The sequence below is a fragment of the Heteronotia binoei genome, chromosome 13 (genome assembly GCF_032191835.1).
Source record: "Heteronotia binoei isolate CCM8104 ecotype False Entrance Well chromosome 13, APGP_CSIRO_Hbin_v1, whole genome shotgun sequence".
NCBI classification, from domain to species: domain Eukaryota; kingdom Metazoa; phylum Chordata; class Lepidosauria; order Squamata; family Gekkonidae; genus Heteronotia; species Heteronotia binoei.
In genome coordinates, this window is record NC_083235.1 from 21,917,833 (window position 1) to 21,936,455 (window position 18,623).

General features: G+C 45.6%; 2 protein-coding genes across 2 annotated transcripts in view; both read right to left on the reverse strand.

The window, feature by feature from the left end:
• The window catches only part of SLC48A1 (solute carrier family 48 member 1), a 456,994-nt gene that overhangs the window by 358,189 nt on the left and 80,182 nt on the right, over positions 1 to 18,623 (reverse strand). The window lies entirely within an intron of this gene.
• On the reverse strand, positions 639 to 16,870 carry NEUROD4 (neuronal differentiation 4). The gene is made up of 2 exons (XM_060252483.1): positions 16,850 to 16,870; positions 639 to 2,018 (listed from the first exon to the last, which is right to left on the reverse strand). Exon 2 carries the CDS (start codon positions 2,007 to 2,009, stop codon positions 1,017 to 1,019), a length of 993 nt encoding a protein of 330 aa, XP_060108466.1. The 5' UTR covers positions 2,010 to 2,018; positions 16,850 to 16,870; the 3' UTR covers positions 639 to 1,016.

Below are 18,623 nucleotides of genomic sequence, written 5' to 3' on the forward strand. Positions count from 1 at the left end.
TAACAAAATCCATTATCCTCTGGTGGCCGGCTGTAGAGTTCCCCTGAATACATATTAAGTACCCTGACCCAGCTCTTGGCTATCTATGGTTTAGGGTGCATGGCTTCTAGGAAGTCTTGGGTTTTGGGCACCTCTCATTGTTCAGTGGCTGAGACTGCAGGCTCTTCTGTTTCTATAAGGTACATCCCATCACTTTAACCTTCCATGATTTCACTTCTGATTCATACAAGTGTCCTGTACAATTCCATGGGTTATTGCTGGAGGCATGGACATTGGAATGCAGTCAAGGAAAAACTGTTCTTCATACAGGTATAGGTGAAGGTGATTCAGGAATCAGAGGGAGCTTCTTGCCTTGCTGGAAAGACGAGAGTATCTTTCCATTTGGGTCGACTTCCATTTTGTGATGCAGTTACTACTTTGGATCTTTCAAGAGAAAGACTAGAAGCTAGTCTAGAGAATGCCCACATTCCTCTTATTGCTATTCTTCAAAAGTCCTGAGCGTTAGTAAGTAGCAATGTTGCCTTTCCCATCATGGTGTGTAGTCGATAGAGGTGGACAAATATCAGCACTGCCGTTCACATGAAACACATCCACCATCGCTCACCTTTTGCCTGTGGAATAATGATTGCTCGTTGTGTGACTGAATGATTGTGATCCTGAAAAGATACTCAGTGTGGCGATGGTGTTTACAAACAAGCCCCACAGGTCTATAAATGTTACATGTCTTCATCCTAAATGACAAACCAGTGAGAAAATATTGAGATATTCTTGAAGAATTGACACCCGTTCAAAAGCCCCCAGATCAGCACCGCTGAAATATATTCAGGCTCATAAGAAATGGGGTATGTCAGGGTGGGGGGCACTTCCCAAAGGGCTTCCTCTGAAAACAGTCCAGACTTTATCTTCGGATACCATTGGAGCAGGTGGAATCCTTCCTTCCACAACTCTATGGATGACACCAACGTAACTATAAGGCATCATCGTCCTTTACTCCACAGCCATTTAAACTCCTTAGGTTATTCACTGAATATTGCATTGAGCTGGGCTCCAACCACATGATGAGGATAAGAGTCGTAAGTCATATCGATGGGGATGTCATACCTGGGCATTGTGGTTGAGAAATGGGAGGTATGTCCATGAGAACTGCCCAGACTGACAGACGGGTAGTGGGCCATGAAGCTGTAGGATTTTTCCAGGTCTGGAGACCCATCTTGCTTTAGAGAGAAGTTCCCACTGATGCTCAGTGGGGGGGTCAGGGGACCCTCATATGGAGGAGATGTGCAGTCTTGGTGGTGGTTGCCGAAAGAAGGGTCCACCAGGCTTTTGAATGTGGGGGGCTTGAGATGGACCACATGTGTCTCCATGTTTCCATAGGGAGGGCTGGGCAGCCCAGGGGACTGGTAGGAGAAACTGTGGCTGGGCACCCCTGAGTCAGAAGTGGAGTTTTTTTCCTCCCCTTTCTCCAGGAACAAAGACTGAGGCCCCAGCTGCAGGCAACCGGCAACCAGGTTGCTGGTGGGTTGGGACAAACCTTTACAGAGCATATCCACAAAACCTTTCCCTTCTGGTGTCTGCCCACTCTCCAGCACCTCGGACAAAGCCCAAATATAGTTCCTGGCTAGTCTCAAGGTCTCGATTTTGGACAGTTTCTGCGTTTTGGAGTAGCAGGGCATCACCCGCCGAAGGTTATCCAGAGCATCGTTGAGACCGTGCATTCGTGTTCGCTCCCGAGCGTTGGCTTTGACCCTCCGAGCCCTGAACCGCTCCAGCCTTGCCTTAGTCATCTTCTTCTTCTTTGGCCCCCTTCTCTTTGGCTTCCCACCATCTTCTTCCTCTTCTTCTTCCTCAATGCTGTCATGGTCTTCGTTCATGCCTGCAAGGATATTGTAGGAAGCTTGTCGGCTGTCTTCCTCCTTCATCTCATCCTGGGAGCTCAGGGCTTCGTCCATCCATGCCTGAGAAGATATGAGCTCAGCCATCTCTTTGGCCTTGGCATAGGGCTTGGTCATCCCTTTTCTCTGTGAAAATGACAGAACCACAAATCCAGATAAAGTCACCAGTGCTCAGATCTAGAAAATACCTTCATTCTTTTAAACAAAAACACTACAGTAGAGGACCTTAGCTGCAAACACTTCTTTGTTTCCTGCTATGCCATATTAAGCACATAGTATGATCTAACACTGTCTGGTCCTCTGATAAGATTTTGGAAACTCTCAGCTTTCAGAATGACTAGAATGAATGAATTTAAGCAGCACAACCATCCCACTGAATGTCTAATTCAAATTCCTCATATCATGGCTTCCAAAAATATGAGGATTTTAAAACATGTAAAGGGACATCATACATAACAGGGGTGGCCAAACTGAGACTCGGAAGACACATGTGGCTCTTTCACACATATTGTGTGGCTCTCAAAGGCCCCATCACCCTGTTGGCCAGCTTGGAGAAGGCATTTCTCTTTTTAAATAACTTCTCCAAGCCAAACCAGCCAGCAGCTTGGAAATTGTATTTAAAATTGCTTTCTTTTCACCTCTCCCTCTCCCCTTCCCCATCTATTTTCCTTTCCTCCTTCCTTCCTTCCTTCCTTCCTTCCTTCCTTCCTTCCTTCCTTCCTTCCTTCCTTCCTTCCTTCCCTCCCTCCCTCCTTCCTTCCTTCCTTCCTTCCTTCCTTCCTTCCTTCCTTCCTTCCTTCCTTCCTTCCTTCCTTCCTTCCTTCCTTCCTTCCTTCCTTCCTTCCTTCCTGTCTTGCAGCTCTCAAACATTTGATGTTCATATATTGCGGCTTTCAAACATCTGATGTTTGTTCTGTGTGGCTCTTACATTAAGCAAGTTTGGCCACCCCTGATATTTAACTTGCAGGGAGGAAATGGCCAAAGTTGTTGAATATCAAGTGTTTTTAAAATATTTATCTTCAGCTGTACAAGGGCAAAGACAGAGTCTTGGTTCATAACAAGGGTCTCTTTCAAGCCCTCTGAAATAACAGGAGACACCGGTTTTCCGGATATTTCTACTTGAGCTTTCATAACCTGAGCTCCTTCCCTCGTAAACCCCATTTTCCTCTGGTGAATAATGAATGTTGAAAACACGGCTGAAAAACAGGCCCAGTTTCACGATAATCAACCGCTTGTCGGCTTGACTGACTCATTTAATCAAGCTTAAATGTGTAAGCAGCTTTAATTTCCAATGTGCCATCCAACTAATCAGTCCACTGGCCTTCACCCCATCCCAGTTTGGCAAATCCCACTTTTAATATGCCTGATGGGACCGGCAGAATGGATTAAAGTGATAATTGTTGCGCGAATGGGCAGAGTATCCACCAGGGTCCAAGCAGACCCTAATTATCTCTTAGTAAGTAATTAAAATGTAGGAAGCAGACCTTTCCCCTGAAGCATACGCAGGGGCCAGATTCCCGCGCAGACCTGATCTATGACATCCCAGTGCTCCACTCTTATGGATGAACTGGAGAGGATCATGGGAGAGCACAGTTCTCTGGTTCAACTAAAGTTGTATCCTTTTTTAGAGGACATCTGGGAGTAGTTAACACAGAGGCGTTAAAAATGTAGGACAGGTGGGTCCCAGGACAGGCTGGCTCAACTAGTGAACCGTTAAGTCAAGTGCCGCTCACCTACCATGTTTTGTGGTCCCTGGGTGTGCGATAAACCTTGTTACTTTTGCCACCTCTCTAGAACAGGTGTGGCCAACGGTAGCTCGCCATATGTTTTTTGCCTACAACTCCCATCAGCCCCAACCAGCATGGCCAATGGCTGGGGCTGATGGGAGTTGTAGGCAAAAAAATCTGGAGAGCTACCGTTGGCCACCCCTGTTCTAGAAGAAGAAGACTGCAGATTTATACCCCACCCTTCTCTCTGAATGAGAGTTTCAGAGCTGCCTACAATCTCCCATATAATCTCCCCCCACAACAGACACCCTGTTAGGTGGGTGGGGCTGAGAGGGCTTTCAAGGACAACTCCTGCAATAGCTATGGCTGACCCAAGGCCATTCCAGCAGGTGCAAGTGGAGGAGTGGGGATAAGATAAGAGTCTGCACACTTAACCACTACACCAAACTGGCTCTCCAGGAATATAAAAAACCCAACAGGGAGAGTTGTTAACAGGGCTTTTTTTGTAGCAGGAACTTCTTTGCATATTAGGCTACACACCCCTATGCACCCAATCCTCCAAGAGCATACAGTAGATCCTGTAATAAGAGCTCTGTGAGCTCTTTGAGGATTAGCTACATCAGGGGTGTGTGGCCTAATATGCAAAGGAGTTCCTGCTACAAAAATAGCCCTGGTTGTCATGCAACAGAGAGGCCATATTACTTGGGTGGAGTCAGGGCTCTTTTTTGGAGCAGGAACACAGTTCCAGCTGGCTTGGCATCAGGGGATGTGGCCTAATATGCAAGTGAGTTCCTGCTGGGCTTTTTCTACCAAAAAAAAGCCCCATGTGAAACAATGGTGATGTCAGGGGTGTGGCCTAATATGCAAATGAGTTCTTGCTATTTCCCCCCCCCCCCCTTACAAAAAAAAAAGCCCTGGGTGGAGGACAAAATGATACTACTGTGTAGCACACGTCCACATAAGGGAGATATTGCCTCCAAGATTTTAATTTTTTTGCTCTAAAGTCTTATGGTTTATGGTGACCCCGTGGGGTTTTCAGGGCAACAGATGTTCAGAGGTGGCTTGCCCTTGCTCGGCTCCATGTCCCAACTGTGATATTTTCTTTCAAATATTAGCCATGGCTGACCCTGCTTAACTTCCAAGTTCTGACAAGATCAGGTTAGCCTGGGTTTATGAAGGTCAGGGTCTCCATGCAGGGGTTGCATGCAAGGGCTTTTTTTTGTAGCAGAAACTCCTTTGCATATTAGGCCACACACCCCTGATGTAGCCAATCCTCCAAGAGCATACAGTAGACCTTGTAATAAGAGCTCTGTGAGCTCTTTGAGGATTAGCTACATCAGGGGTGTGTGGCCTAATATGCAAAGGAGTTCCTGCTACAAGAAAAGCCCTGCTTCTGGGCTTTTAAAAAATGATATCTGATGGACCACCAGGGAAAATACCTGGAAACTTTGGGGGCGGAGCCAGGAGAGGGCAGAGTTTTGGGAGGAGAGGGTCCTTAGCAGGGTACAATGCCATAAAGTCCACCCTTCAAATCAGCCATTTTCTCCAGGGGAGCTGATCTCTGCCAGCTGGAGATCAGGTGTAAAAGTGGAAGATCTCCAGGCCCCACCTGGAAGCTGTGCAACCTAACAGAGAATCACCGATAATAGCACTGGAGATATGTCAAAAGACTTCCGTGACTACCGGCCTGAATCAACTCATAACATTAAACAAACATCATACAAATCAGTGAATATATTTAAAGTTCTTAAGAAGGAATCTTTATCTACCAGTAAGTAACATTTTTGATCTCAGCACCCCAACGTGCATTTTTAAACCCTGGAAATGCCCCTACCCAGATAGCATTTTTTTAAAAAAAAGAATCCACAGAAAAGTGCATTTTTAAATCCTAAAAATACCTGTGGGATATATGCATCTACCCAGGTGGCTTTTTTTTTAAGAATGCACAGAAAAGTGACTCTAGAACATTTTTCTCTTAAGACATTGTCATCCATAGTAAACAAAAGTACACTTAGTTATTACTTATAGGCTGTGATCAGACACTTTAAATAAAGCACTTTCAATCCACCTTAGATGCACTTTTCAACTGGATTTTCCTCTGTGAACTGGCAAAATCCAGTTGGAAAGTGCATTGAAAGTGGCTTGAAACGGCATTATTTAGTGTGTGTGATTGCAGCCATAGTTTGCTCTCTGACAATAGCAAAAAACAAAAACAAAAAACCCCAACAACCTGGGTTAAAAGCCCTGGAAGCCATGCAAAGATGGCTTTAAAAGGGGGTTAGATAGATTCCTGGAGGACAGGTCTATCAGTGACTACTAGGCATGGTGACTAAAGCGATCCTCCATGTTCAGCGGCAGTGAGCTCTGAATACCAGTGCTGCACCAGGAGGCAACATTACGGGAAGGCCTTGGCCTCTCTGCTCTGTTGTTGGACCTCCAGAGGAACTAGTCGGCTACTGTGTAAGACAAGATGCTAGACAAGAGGGATCACTGGTCTGATCCAACAGGGCTCTTCTTATGTTTTTATAAGTTTTGCCATTCCAGTAAGGTTTCTAGCCAAAACCTGCGTTACATACAAAACTCAGGAATTCATTAAGAAAACTCTAGCCCAGTGACCCATTTTAAAATACTCCAGAAAGAAACAGCCCTTTATGATAACCTAAAGACCCTTCTTGCCAACCTGGAGATTATTTTCTTGGGATTAAAAAGTAGCACAAGTATCAAAAATGTAAGGAATTATTATTTTAGATTTTTTAAAAAATATCATCCTTTACAATTCATAAAAGTGTGTATTAACTGGTTAATTGTTTAATATCTTAGGCTCAAACCACTGTTTTTGTCATTTCATATTTTTTTAAAAAAATACCTATGTACAGGAACTATACTAAGGATATTGTTAAGGGTTTAGGATCATGCTTAGATTTTACTGTCTTCCATATTTACTGGTAGATTTTATTTTGATGAGCTGTCTTTAGGCAGAGGGGGGAGGCAATTTTTTTTTTAACAAAGTCAGATCTTACACGACGATCAAACATACTTCTCTGGTCTGCCTGCCTTTTCTTCCGAAATCATTTTGCTGTTGCCAACAAGAAGCTTAGAACTTTGCTGCGCTCTCCTGTATGAGTCATCAATGCCTTTGTGACAACCGCAGCCATTAAACCCACCCCTTGTTCGTCTCAGACCAACCTGCATGCCTAGCAAACAAGCAATGAACAACAGGCCACATGCTAACAAAAGGGGTTAAAGCTAGGGTTGCCAACCTCCAGGTGGTTAGACAATACTAGCACTGCCAAGCCCCCAGTATGGGTGAGGGTTCCCCCACCCAGGAGGTTCACAACCCGTTGGCCCACATTGGGCCGGTGGGGGGAACCTCCCCGGCATCGTCGGCACAATGATGTCACCCAGAAGTGACATCATCATGCTGGCAATGATGCGCAGCAGCCGCTCTAGGCATTTCAGGGAAATCTCTATGGTTTTCCCAGACGCTCTAGCATTTGGGAGGGGGACTTGGTAACCCTAGATAATACAAAAAAACAAAACTGTGATGTACAAGCTAATAAAAATCCTGACCCCAAAGTAGCAATCAGTATTTCCTGAAAGAAAGGGCCACAAAAACGAAGCACTGATGCAACACTTCCTGCCCTCCTAGTTACCGGTTTTATCCTCAGTCCTGTGGAGAAGATGAGGCTGAGAAAGAGTCATGTGACTCTACTATATGCATTTTAAAGAGGTACAACCCTACAACATGGTCCATCCACAATGAGCACGCAGGTATAAGCTCATTTCGTCCTGTCCAAAGACTTCCTCAGAAGTATCTGGAGTATTCCTATTTCCTCCAGGGTTATCAGCCTCTCATTTCAATTTCATTATTAATAATTCCTGCAGTGTCTTTACTTTCTTCAGAACTTCTTATCCTCTCAGCACCACTAAAGTGTTAATATTTATAAACATATGAAGCTGCCTTATACTGAATCAGACCCTCAATCCATCAAAGTCAGTATTGTCTACTCCGACTGGCAGCGGCTCTCCAGGGTCTCAAGCTGAGGTTTTTATGCCAACTTGCCTAGACCCTTTTTAATTCCCACATGTTCCCCAGAGAGTACTGAGATCGGGAACCCAAAATCTTCTCGCTATCCCTGGGCCAAAAGAAGCCCGCCTTAAATCTACTAGGGACAGGGCCTTCTCTGTTATGGTCCCTACATGGTGGAACCAGCTGCCAGAGGAGGTGAGGGCCCTGCGGGACCTTATTCAGTTCTGCAGGGCCTGTAAGACAACCCTCTTCTGGCTAGCTTACACCTAACTGATATGGGAAACTAATGTAGCTTTACCAGATGCTTACTATACATACTGTTATAAGGTTTGATGTTTTTAAGGTTTTAAATGTTTTGAATGTTTTAACTGCCTATATATTTAAATGCTAATTTAATTTTATGTCTTATTATCTGTTGTGAGCCGCCCTGAGCCACCTTTGTGGGAAGGGCGGGATATAAATCATAAATAAATAAAAAAATAAAATAAAAATAATTGGAGATGCCAGGGATTAAACCTGGGTCCTTATGCTTACCAAGCAGATGCTCTACCACTGAGCCACCATCACTAAACTTCTTTTTAACCAGATGCAAAAGCCTTCTGGAATTTTGCTGGCAAAATGCTTCCTGCACTGGTTAAAATAAGAGCAAGCCATTCTTTTTGATGGCAAAAAACTCTCTCTTTGTAGCAAGCCAGTCCCCAGTCTTGTTCCTTACCAAAAGCACAATCCTTCTGGAATTTCAGGCTAAATGCTCTCTATAATTTTTATAGAGAGAAAGCAAGCTATTCCTGATTGATGGTCTTAATGCTCTCAATATCACTTAAGTATGTGACTCTGGAGCTAGCTAGTCCAAAACTCTTTTCTGGCCAAATGTAAAAGCCTTCTGACTTTTGCTAGCAAAGCTTTTGAGAAAGTGGGGACAGAGAGAGTAGGGATCCTTTCCTCTTCATCAATTTTCCCAACCACCAAAAAGGTCAGATAAATTGCTCTGTTTGTTTCTTATCAGATTCCTACATGGCTTAGCTTCCTAGGCCTCTGACCTAGGTACGCATTCCCTTCGGCATCATACCAATGCTTGTTGGCTTTTAGGGATATGAACGGGGAGGGACGGTGGCTCAGTGGTAGAGCATCTGCTTGGGAAGCAGAAGGTCCCAGGTTCAATCCCTGGCATCTCCAACTAACAAGGGCCCAGGCAAGTAGGCATGAAAAACCTCAGCTTGAGACCCTGGAGAGCCGCTGCCAGTCTGAGTAGACAATACTGACTTCGATGACCGAGAGTCTGATTCAGTATAAAGCAGCTTTATATGTTCATATATGAGTCTACAATTATTAATCAAATGGTTTGTGTTAACAAGGGCTTGAACAGAACTGACATGTTTCTTAGCTGCTACATGCATTGGATTGCTTAACATAATTAGAGAGGCTGGAAGCCTAACTAGTAACGACATGATACACTTTTCTGGGATCTGACTCTGGGTATAATGATAGGCATGAATTGGGTCATCAGTACACACAAACTTTCCCCAATGAAGGGTATGTTTCCAACAGTCACAACTGTTCAGCGGGATCACTGCTCCAGTGTTATTGGCTTGGTCAGGGGTCGTTTTGTAGAAAAATAGGTGGTGGTGCCTATTAGCATAATTTATTAGCATATGCCGCCTCCCCGCCACTAGCCAAAAGCAACCTGACGCAAGAAGAGAGTCCCAGGCAAGCAAGGCCTGCTTGGATTGGCTAGAGATCCAGCCAGCCCAAGCAGGCCCTCGCTCGCCTGGGGCTCTCCTGCCCCCCCCCCCAGTCAAAAGGCCAACAAGCCACCCACTGCCCAAGCTCACATAAGAAGTGGAGAAAGGGTGGCATGGGCTTCTCCAGGGGTTAATGAGGGCTGCTGGGGGTGTGGCAAAGCCCCTGGTGGCTGGCTGGCTGGCTGCCCGCTCTCCTAATCCAAAGATTGTTATGCAGCTGCACCTATTATTCAGTTGACAAGGTAGGTAGGTGGGGAGGAAGAGGGGGGCCATTAGAAAGGTTCAGGAGTTGCATTCCTGTGAGCTCCTGCTGAATTCAAGGCATGAGCTTGGTACTTCTGAGCTTTGCATACAAAGGTCACAAGCTACACCACTTTCCATTTTCACCAGTGACAGATGGCATTTCTCAGACTTCCTTTCCCAACGCAGTTACAAAACCATCTTGCTTTCCTGTGACATAACTGGACATGTTCAGTAGACCACTGACTACAGAAATAGGAGTCCTAGAAGAAGATATTGGATTTATATCCTGCCCTATACTCTGAATCTTAGAGTCTCAGAGAGGTCACAATCTCCTTTACCTTCTCCCCTCCCCCAAACAACAAACACCCTGTGAGGTGGGTGGGGCTGAGACAGCTCTCCCAGAAGCTGCCCTTTCAAGGACAACACTGCAATAGCTCTGGCTGACCCAAGGCCATTCTAGCAGATGCAAGTGGAGGAGTGGGGAATCAAGCCCGGTTCTCCCAGATAAGAGTCCATGCACTTGGCCAACTAGTTCCTCCGGACAGTCAACAGCAGGGCATAGAGGCCAAAGCCTTCCTCTGATGTTCCCTCCTGGCTCTGGGATTTGGAGATTTAGTGCCTCTGAATGTGAAGGTTCCCCTCAGTCACCATGGCTAGTGCCATTGATAGACTTATCCTCCATGAATTGATCTAATCCCTTTTTAAAGCCATTTATTCTTGTGGCCATCACTACATCCTCTGGCAGCCAAGTCTACATTTTAATCACTCTCTGTGTAAAGTAGTATTTCCTTTTACTCATCCTGAGCCTACTGCCTATCAGCTTCATAGGTTGCCCTTGAGTTCTAGTATTTTGGAAGTGGGACGCCAAGAGCTATCATGATGATTACCCCCACCCCCCACCCTCGCAATGGAAGTTGGTTATAAATTAGAGTTGGATGAGGCAACATGGATTGTCAAAGCCATGTTTGCACTGCATTGGACCCAAGACTCAGGAAGTAAATATGTACTCTTTAGAAAAGCACTGGCAAGACAGAGATCCTTATGATACTTTTGGAGAATTTGGGGATGCTGAAAAAAAATCCAGAAAAGGATTCAGGAGAGGATTGTGAAAAATGATAAAGAATCTAAAGGGCCTCAGGTTAGCAGGTATTGGAAAAACCCTTTCTCTACCAGAGACACCAAAAAGTCACTGTCAGTCAGAGCAAACAATATTGTATTTGATGGCTATTGGCCTTACTCAATTAAGACAGCTTAATATGTTCACTGATAGCTGAAAATCGAGAAGCAGTTCAACAGTGGACTAAGCAGCAGATATAGACCAAGCACTTCTAAGAAATGTTTCTGATCTTCCTGAAATTCATATTTCTGTCAACATGTTTATAGGTGTTGAATTCCAATTTTACTTTAGGGAAATGGGCAAGGCTTTGTCTGAGTAATTTTGTTCCTCAAATGTCTACAGATGTTACATTTGAGTAGAAAGTATCAAATCCAGGTTAGATTTCCCATTGTACAAAATCGTTGTGACTATTATAAGCACATGATCACTGCCTACAAAATAAGAATAAGAACAATAATAATAACAATAACTACCCCCACCCTCTCTCTACTTATATATAAGGCTTGAGGAAAACTGTTCCAAAGCTGATGAAGTCTGCATGCACATGAAAGCCTATACCCAGAATTAAACTTTGTTGGTCTTTCAGGCACCACTGGACACTAATCTTGTCCTGTTGCTTCAGACCAACATGGCTACCCACCTGAATAATTGTTTCAGTGGTCCTTGATTGGCTAAGATTACCTGTGTAATCACTTCAAGAAGCACTGCCCTCACTCTGAATAGACTTCATTTGCCCTTATATCATTTGGCCAAATCTGATGCTATGTAGCATCACGATGCAACCATGCCCAGCATGGGATCCCTGATTGAGTGGGATGACATGAGGAACAATAAAAGCGGGGGGGGGGGGGGGGTGGCATTAAGGCAGTGGAGAATGCCTATAAACAGTCCTAAAAATGTACTTAATGGTTTATTTGGTTGGTTTGTCTTTTTTAAACATTGAGAGTCTGTAAGAATAATTGGCCTTGTTTTCAATTGTTTATCCTTTCTTAACAGCAGGAAACAACACAGTATCCAGGTTTCAGAGACCCTCTTAAGGTATGCTCAAGAGCTCGTATTAGCCTAGTGAGGTTTTTACAAGGTTATTTTCTTCAAACGGCAGACACAAGAAAAATTCCCCATGCGTGTTTTGCAACATGATGCAAGGTGCCGCTGCTTATGAAACACAGGCACAAACTCCCTTCGTTTTATTAAACCATATCTTTGGATTCCTGAAAATGTGTTTTATGTGTAGAGGAGTGTAGATTTACAGTATAATCCTAAAATGTACACTCAGAAGTAAATTCCATTAGCTATATGGAACATAAACTGCTTTCACACATGTCAGGTAATGTACTTTCAACGCACTTTAGTCATCATGCACAACTTGATTTTCCTGTGTGGAACAGGAAAATACACTTGCAAAGGATTAATAAAGAGCATTGCAAGTGCGTTATCTGATGTGTGTGAAAACAGCCCTTATTCTCTAGCACATGTGTCCAGGAGAGAGAAGGCAAAATGGAACAGCACAGTCTCCTCAGATCTCAGAAGCTAAGCAGGGAAGAATCTGGAAGGGAGACCACCAAGGAAGGCTCTGGAGAGGAAGGCAAGGGCAAAAGCATCTCTGCTTCTCATTTGTGTCTAAAACCCTTTGCTGGGGTCACATTAAGTCTCTCTCTCACACACACACACACACACACACACGCGCACACGCTTGGGGTTGCAGGCTTAGACTGCCGGTGCAATCCTGAGCAAAGTTACATCTTTTCAAGTCCGTTAAAGACAATAGGTTGAACTCTGCTTAGGAATGCAGTGTAACAAAAAAAATCCTTCCTGTTTACATCTGCAGCTTGCAATCTCCTAACTAAATTTACTTGCCCTAATAAAAGCAGATTTGCCTAGCGAGTTTCCCAAAACACCACCCCACCTCCCCTTCTGAATACTGGTAGCTTGAGGGAATTGGGATGGGGGTGCATGACTTAATTTAATCACAATACTTAATCGCACTAGCTGAAGTGTAACTTTATTTTGTCAAGCCAAACTTTATCAGGACGATGAACTGTTTCTTTTCTTTTTAAAAAAAAAAAAAACACATCACTCAAAGTTGAATATGAAGCACAACATCTGGGGGAAGCATCAAAAAGGAAGACCACCCCCCCCCTTGGAGATCTTCAGGAAGCACTGAGCAGAAGTGGGGGGGGGGTTTGAATAGCAGGCATCTCTTAACAGGGCAGGAGGAGAGATTTGCAGTTGCCAACTGTATTTTAACTGAAAATATTTTTAGCTATTAATGCAAGCTGTCGTGAACCATGAGGAAAGGGGGGGGGGGATATAGATAATTTAATCAATGGATCGATCTGCACATGGAACTCATCTTTTCAAAGATCCAAACCATAAATGCAATTTGCAAATCCCATTTTTTCTCCACCCGATTTGTCCAAAACTTAATTTCACCTTTACAGAAATAGTGCTTCTGTTGGTTATTCACGAGTCTTGTTTTCTCAGAGAGCAGGCTCTTTGGTTCCTGCCCTAAAAAAGAGGCCATAGGGGATAATTCGCAGGTCACCTCCACCAGCCACGCATAACCTAATGTGCTGTAATCTAATCATCTGGGCCATTCTGCATTTTGGCAATCCTTTCCTCACATCTTTTGCCAACCAAACACCACTGAACTGAAGTCCAGCTCCCCGGTCCCGTCCTGCCCATGCAAGGGCTGCCTTGTTGCAAGAAATACCGGGACTAAGTGACTCTGCTTGGAGAAGAGGGCTGCAAAGGGACCGAAGGGCCGATGGGTGCACCTGATTAATATTCCTGGGGAATTGCAAGCTGTGCCTCTCAATCCACTTGGGGAAGTCCGGGGAGAGTTTGGCCAGATGGGGCTCAGCCAAAGGGCACAGAAAGGAGTATCACATTTCCCCTGTTTGAAAGGGCTCTGAGCAAATGAGATCACCATCCTGGTCTTTTGCAAACCATTATTTTTGCCCTGTTCATTCCCCATCTCTCTTCCCCCCCCCCCCCCATTCTTTATCAAGCTCTAGGGAGTATCATTGCTGTTTTACAAGCGTCTAGCACTGTCAGGAGGAGGGAGAACAAGCGCCGAACCTATGAAGCTGCCTTATGCTGAGTCTGTCTGTTGGTCCCTCCAGCCACGTGTTGTCTGCTCTGTCAGGCAGAGATTTCCCAAAGTCTCAGCAAGTTCTTTCTCGGCCTTTCTCCTTGTGATCCTTATAGCAGATCTTAGATCAGGGGCAGCCCAACTTGCTTAATGTAAGAGCCACATAGAATAAACGTAAGATGTTTGAGAGCCGCAAACCATGAACATCAGATGATTGAGAGCCACAAAACAGACAGGAAGGAAGGGAGGGTGGGAGAAAAAGAGAGAGGGGGGGAGGCGGGGAGAGAGGAAAATAGATGGGGGAAGGAGAAAGGAAGGAGAGATGGAAAGAAAGCAACTTTAAATGCATTCTCCAAGCCACTAGCTGGCTTGGCTTGGAGAAGTGATTTAAAGAGACAAATGCCTTCTCCAAGCTGGCCAACAGGGCAGGGAGGGCTTCAAGAGTCTCACAGTATGTGTGGAAGCATCACGTGTGGCTCCCGAGCCATAGTTTGGCCACCCCTGTCGTAGATAATGCTGGGGATTGAACCTGGACCTTCTGCAAGCAAACTGTGTTATTGAGCACTGATCTCTGTCTCCGTCCCAGTGATGACCAAGAGAGGAAAGATTCAAGCAAATTTCAATTGTAGAATGCTTCTTGCATATAGGAATGATGGGCAATGGAACCAATTGCCCCAGGGAATGTGTAGGAACTGCCTCCTCCATTGTTTGTAAGAGGGGGATGAGAGGATAATAATCAAGGGAGGATTGTCCATTCTAGGGAATCTTGCTGGACCATAAATGAATCCATTCATTTATTTATTATGCTTTCAAGGCACAGCTGACTTATGGGCAACCCCTTAGAGTTTTCAAGGCAAGTGACATTAAGTTGGTTTGCCATTGCCTGCCTCTGCATCATAACCCTGGTTTTGCTTGAAGGCCTCCCATCCAAATACTACCCAGGGCCAACCCTACTTAGCTTCTGAGATCTCATGAGATTGGGCTAGCATGGGCTATCCAGGCCAGGTTCCATTTAAATATACAGTTCACCTCACCCTTACTCCAGGCAGGGACCAAAACGTACTTCTCTCTGGTACATTTAAAACAACTCTTTGGGAAGGCCAGTGCTATTTCTGTTTTACAGTTGAGTGAGAGAAGGAATGATGTGGTATAGCCCTATGTTGTCAGATCGCAGAAGCTAAGCAAGGTTGGTACTTGGATGAGAAGACCACCAAGGAAGTCTCTGCAGAGAAAGGCAATGGCAAATCACCTCTGCTTTTCCCTTGCCTTGGAAGATCCTTTTTAGGGTTACCAGAAGTCAGCTGCAACTTGACAGTATTTACTTACATATATAAGTAAGATAGTGCTGGCAATGTATCTAAAGGTAGTCCTCTGTGCAAGCACTAGTCGTTTCTGACTCTTGGGTGATGTCGCATCATGACGTTTTCATGGCAGACTTTTTATGGGGTGGTTTGCCATTGCCTTCCCCAGTCATCTACACTTTCCCCTCAGCAAGCTCTGTACTAATTTTACCAACCTCAGAAGGATAGAAGGCTGAGTCAACCTCGAGCCGGCTACCTGAAAACCCAGCTTCTGCCAGGATTGAACTCAGGTCATTAGCAGAGAGCTTGGACTGCAGTACTGCAGCTTTACCACTCTGCGCCATGGGGCTCTGGTTACAGCCTGAAGAGGATCAGAACAGGGGAGATCATTGTGCCCCTTGCCCAATAAGGAGTGGCATTTCAACCCCCATCCCCAAGCCGGCTAAGCAGGTGAAAGAAAGATTTGTCTAACTAAATGAGGTCACAGTTTCAGAGAGCCAAGACTCTGTCCACTAGTCCTTTATGTCCCTGTCTAGAAACTATAAAATCTGACAATAAAATCACTTCCTTCCCCACCAATTCATTAATCCAAAATGCTTCCCTGATGGTTTCCATAATGAAAAGTATGAATGGAGATTATAGTTGCTTACTTAGCACCAATGTACATAGGCAAAGTTACACTCATTTATCTGGATCTCCTGTACTTCCACCATTTTAACCACTTTGGTTGTGAACTGGAACATCTGCTGTAGTCAAACTACCTCTGGGATCTCTCATCCCCCGTTAACTTGATTAGCTGTATTTTCCTGCCAAGTGGTAAGTTTTTACAACATATTAGGAACAGATTCATGACACATTTTGTTGTAGAAAGTGTTGGTTCAATGGCTATCTGAGCCCACCCTTAGATAGGTATAGCAAGGTTCCTTCTAATTTCCTCACCTACTGAGTGGAGCAGTTCACATCGTGAGCAGAACAGAACTGCTGTGATCTTCAAATGGGCAAGGGGCAGTGCAGGACCCTGCGTGGTTCCAGATTGTTGCTGAGTGGAGCTTCCTATCTTCATGAGTGGCTGCTCTCGCACACAGCTTAGAGAGATGCACAGAGCTATGGTGTGCTAAGGGATAAAGTGGTTTGGACAATGATTTTATAAAATCACTTAGTGATTTTAATTTTGCCCCTAGAGACCTGGGAAATGATTTAAGGATAATTGAGGGTTGCACACTCGAGATTAATGAATGTGAACTAATACACTTTAATGAACTTTTAATTGCAACTGGGTACTCACTATCAAGGTGGACCATAAAGGCTGAATATTCCTTCCTTCCTCCCTCCCTCCCTTCCTTCTTCCTTTCTTCCTCCCTCCCTCCCGGTTCCTTCCTCATTCTTCCTCTCGCCCTCCCTTCTTCCTTCCTCCCTTCCTTCTCCCTCCCTCCCTGTTCTTTTCTTCTTTCCTGTTCCTTCCTTCCTTCCTTCCTTCCTTCCTTCCTTCCTTCCTTCCTTCCTTCCTTCCTTCCTCCTTTTTCCTTCCTTCCTTCCTTCCTTCCTTCCACTGCATGAACACTTTCTACCTGTGTTTGCCCGTGGAATTGACTTCCGAGTTCAGGACTGGAAGCGGGGGTGGGGGGACACACAGAAGGAACTGTTATTCCCACCCACGCTCCCTCTCTCCTGGCAGCCATGCAGACCAGCGAATCCCCCCTTACCGTGGTGAAGGGTAGCCTGGGCCACCCTTTCGTTTGATCCTCGCTTGGAATAAAAAGTGAGCCAAAGTCCTCCGCAGCCTTCACTCGCGGTCGAGCATTCTCTGCAGCCCGGCGGGACGTTTCAGCACCAGCGAGCGCGGTCAGCTCCCTCCCTCTAGTTCTGATTTCTTTTCCGCCCTCTGGCTCGGATTTCCTTCCTTTCTCCCTTTCGCCCGCTTAGCCGGCTTGGCTGGGGTGGGGAGGGGGCGTTGAAATAACACTCCTCATCGGGCGCGGAGCACAGCGATCTCCCTCGTTCCCATCCTCTCCAGACTGCAACCAGCTGCCTCGTCGGTGGGCTTTGCAAGGAGCGGCGAGGGCTTCTCCGTCCGGCAGCGCCTCCTGCTTCTGGCGAACTCGGCGGGATCCCAACACTTTTGAAAGCTTGCTCGTGTCGGGGTTTTCCCCCTGCTTGACTGAACCTCCGGGCGGCTCCTCCCACTTTGGGACGGAGTCAAAGCCAGAGAGCTCCGAAGGGACATACACCCCCCTCCCCTTGCGCGGGGAAAGTTTGCATCGCTTTCTCTGCCGCTCGTTTTCTTTCTGGAACCGCAGTCGTGCCATGAGAACTCCTGCGACTCCAAGCCTCCTAAGAAAGCCGCGCCGTTTGATCCAACCCCCCCACCCCCACCCCCAGGCCTTTGTGAAAGGTCTATTCTCTGCACATGTTCAGAGACACTCCACCCCACAGGACTCAGCACTAGCCATCCAAACATGGCCCGTTGCTTGCGAAATCCCTGGCGCCGGTTAAGGGAGTGAAAGGGTTTAGGCATTTCAAATTCCACCTTCTAGGAAGTGAGGTTTAGTTTTTAAACATCAATGGGACTGAGGCTTAGGTTTGCTCACAAGCCCCATAAGCCTGGGGGTGGGGGGAGGTGAAGGCTTGGTTGTGCTTTTTTTTGTTTATGGGTTTTTTTTAAAAAAAGAAGAAGAAGCAATTCTGCACATGCTCAGGGGTACTACTTTTACCTTTCCTTCTTGTGGACCAGGGCCAAACCCCAACACCAAACCCATGAATGGGAGCAAACACATTAGTCAAGGCCTGAGGAGCCCAATTGAATCGCCCTGATGAGAAAGTAGATAAGACCAAGAGTCCAACAGCACCTTAAAGACTAACAAAATTTGTGGCAGAGTAGCCAGCAGTAATGTATGGCTTTGAGAATTGGACCATAAGGAAGGCGGAGTGCAGAAGAATAGATGTTTTCAAGCTGTGGTGCTGGAGAAGACTCTTGAGAGTCCCTTGGACTACAAGAAGATCAAATCGGTCAGTCCTAAGGGAAATCAACCCTGACTGTTCCCTAGAAGGTCAGATGCTGAAGCTGAAGCTCAAATACTTTGACCACCCAATGAGAAGGGAGCACTCACCGGAGAAGACCCTGATGCTGGGAAAGACAGAAGGCAAAAGAAGAAGGGGATGGCAAAAGATGAGATGGCTGGACAGCATTACTGATGTAACTAACATGAATTTGAGTGGACTTCAGAGAATGGTGGAAGATAGGAGGGCCTGGTGTGACTTGGTCCATGGGGTCACAAAGAGTCGGACTTGACTGTGCGACTGAACAACAACAAAAGGAGCTTTCATGAATCGCTGCTTACTTTTTCAGGTGCTATTGGATTCTTGCTCTTTTCTACAGCTCTAGTCAAACTAACGCAGATACCTGCCTTGATCTATCCTTATGAGAAAATAAACTACAGGTGGATTGTCTGATGCACTGTTGAAAGAAGAGGAGTCTGG

Excerpts from the sequence above, each read along its gene's own strand:
- NEUROD4 (XM_060252483.1), bottom strand. The coding sequence starts at position 2,009 with ATGACCAAGCCCTATGCCAAGGCCAAAGAGATGGCTGAGCTCATATCT.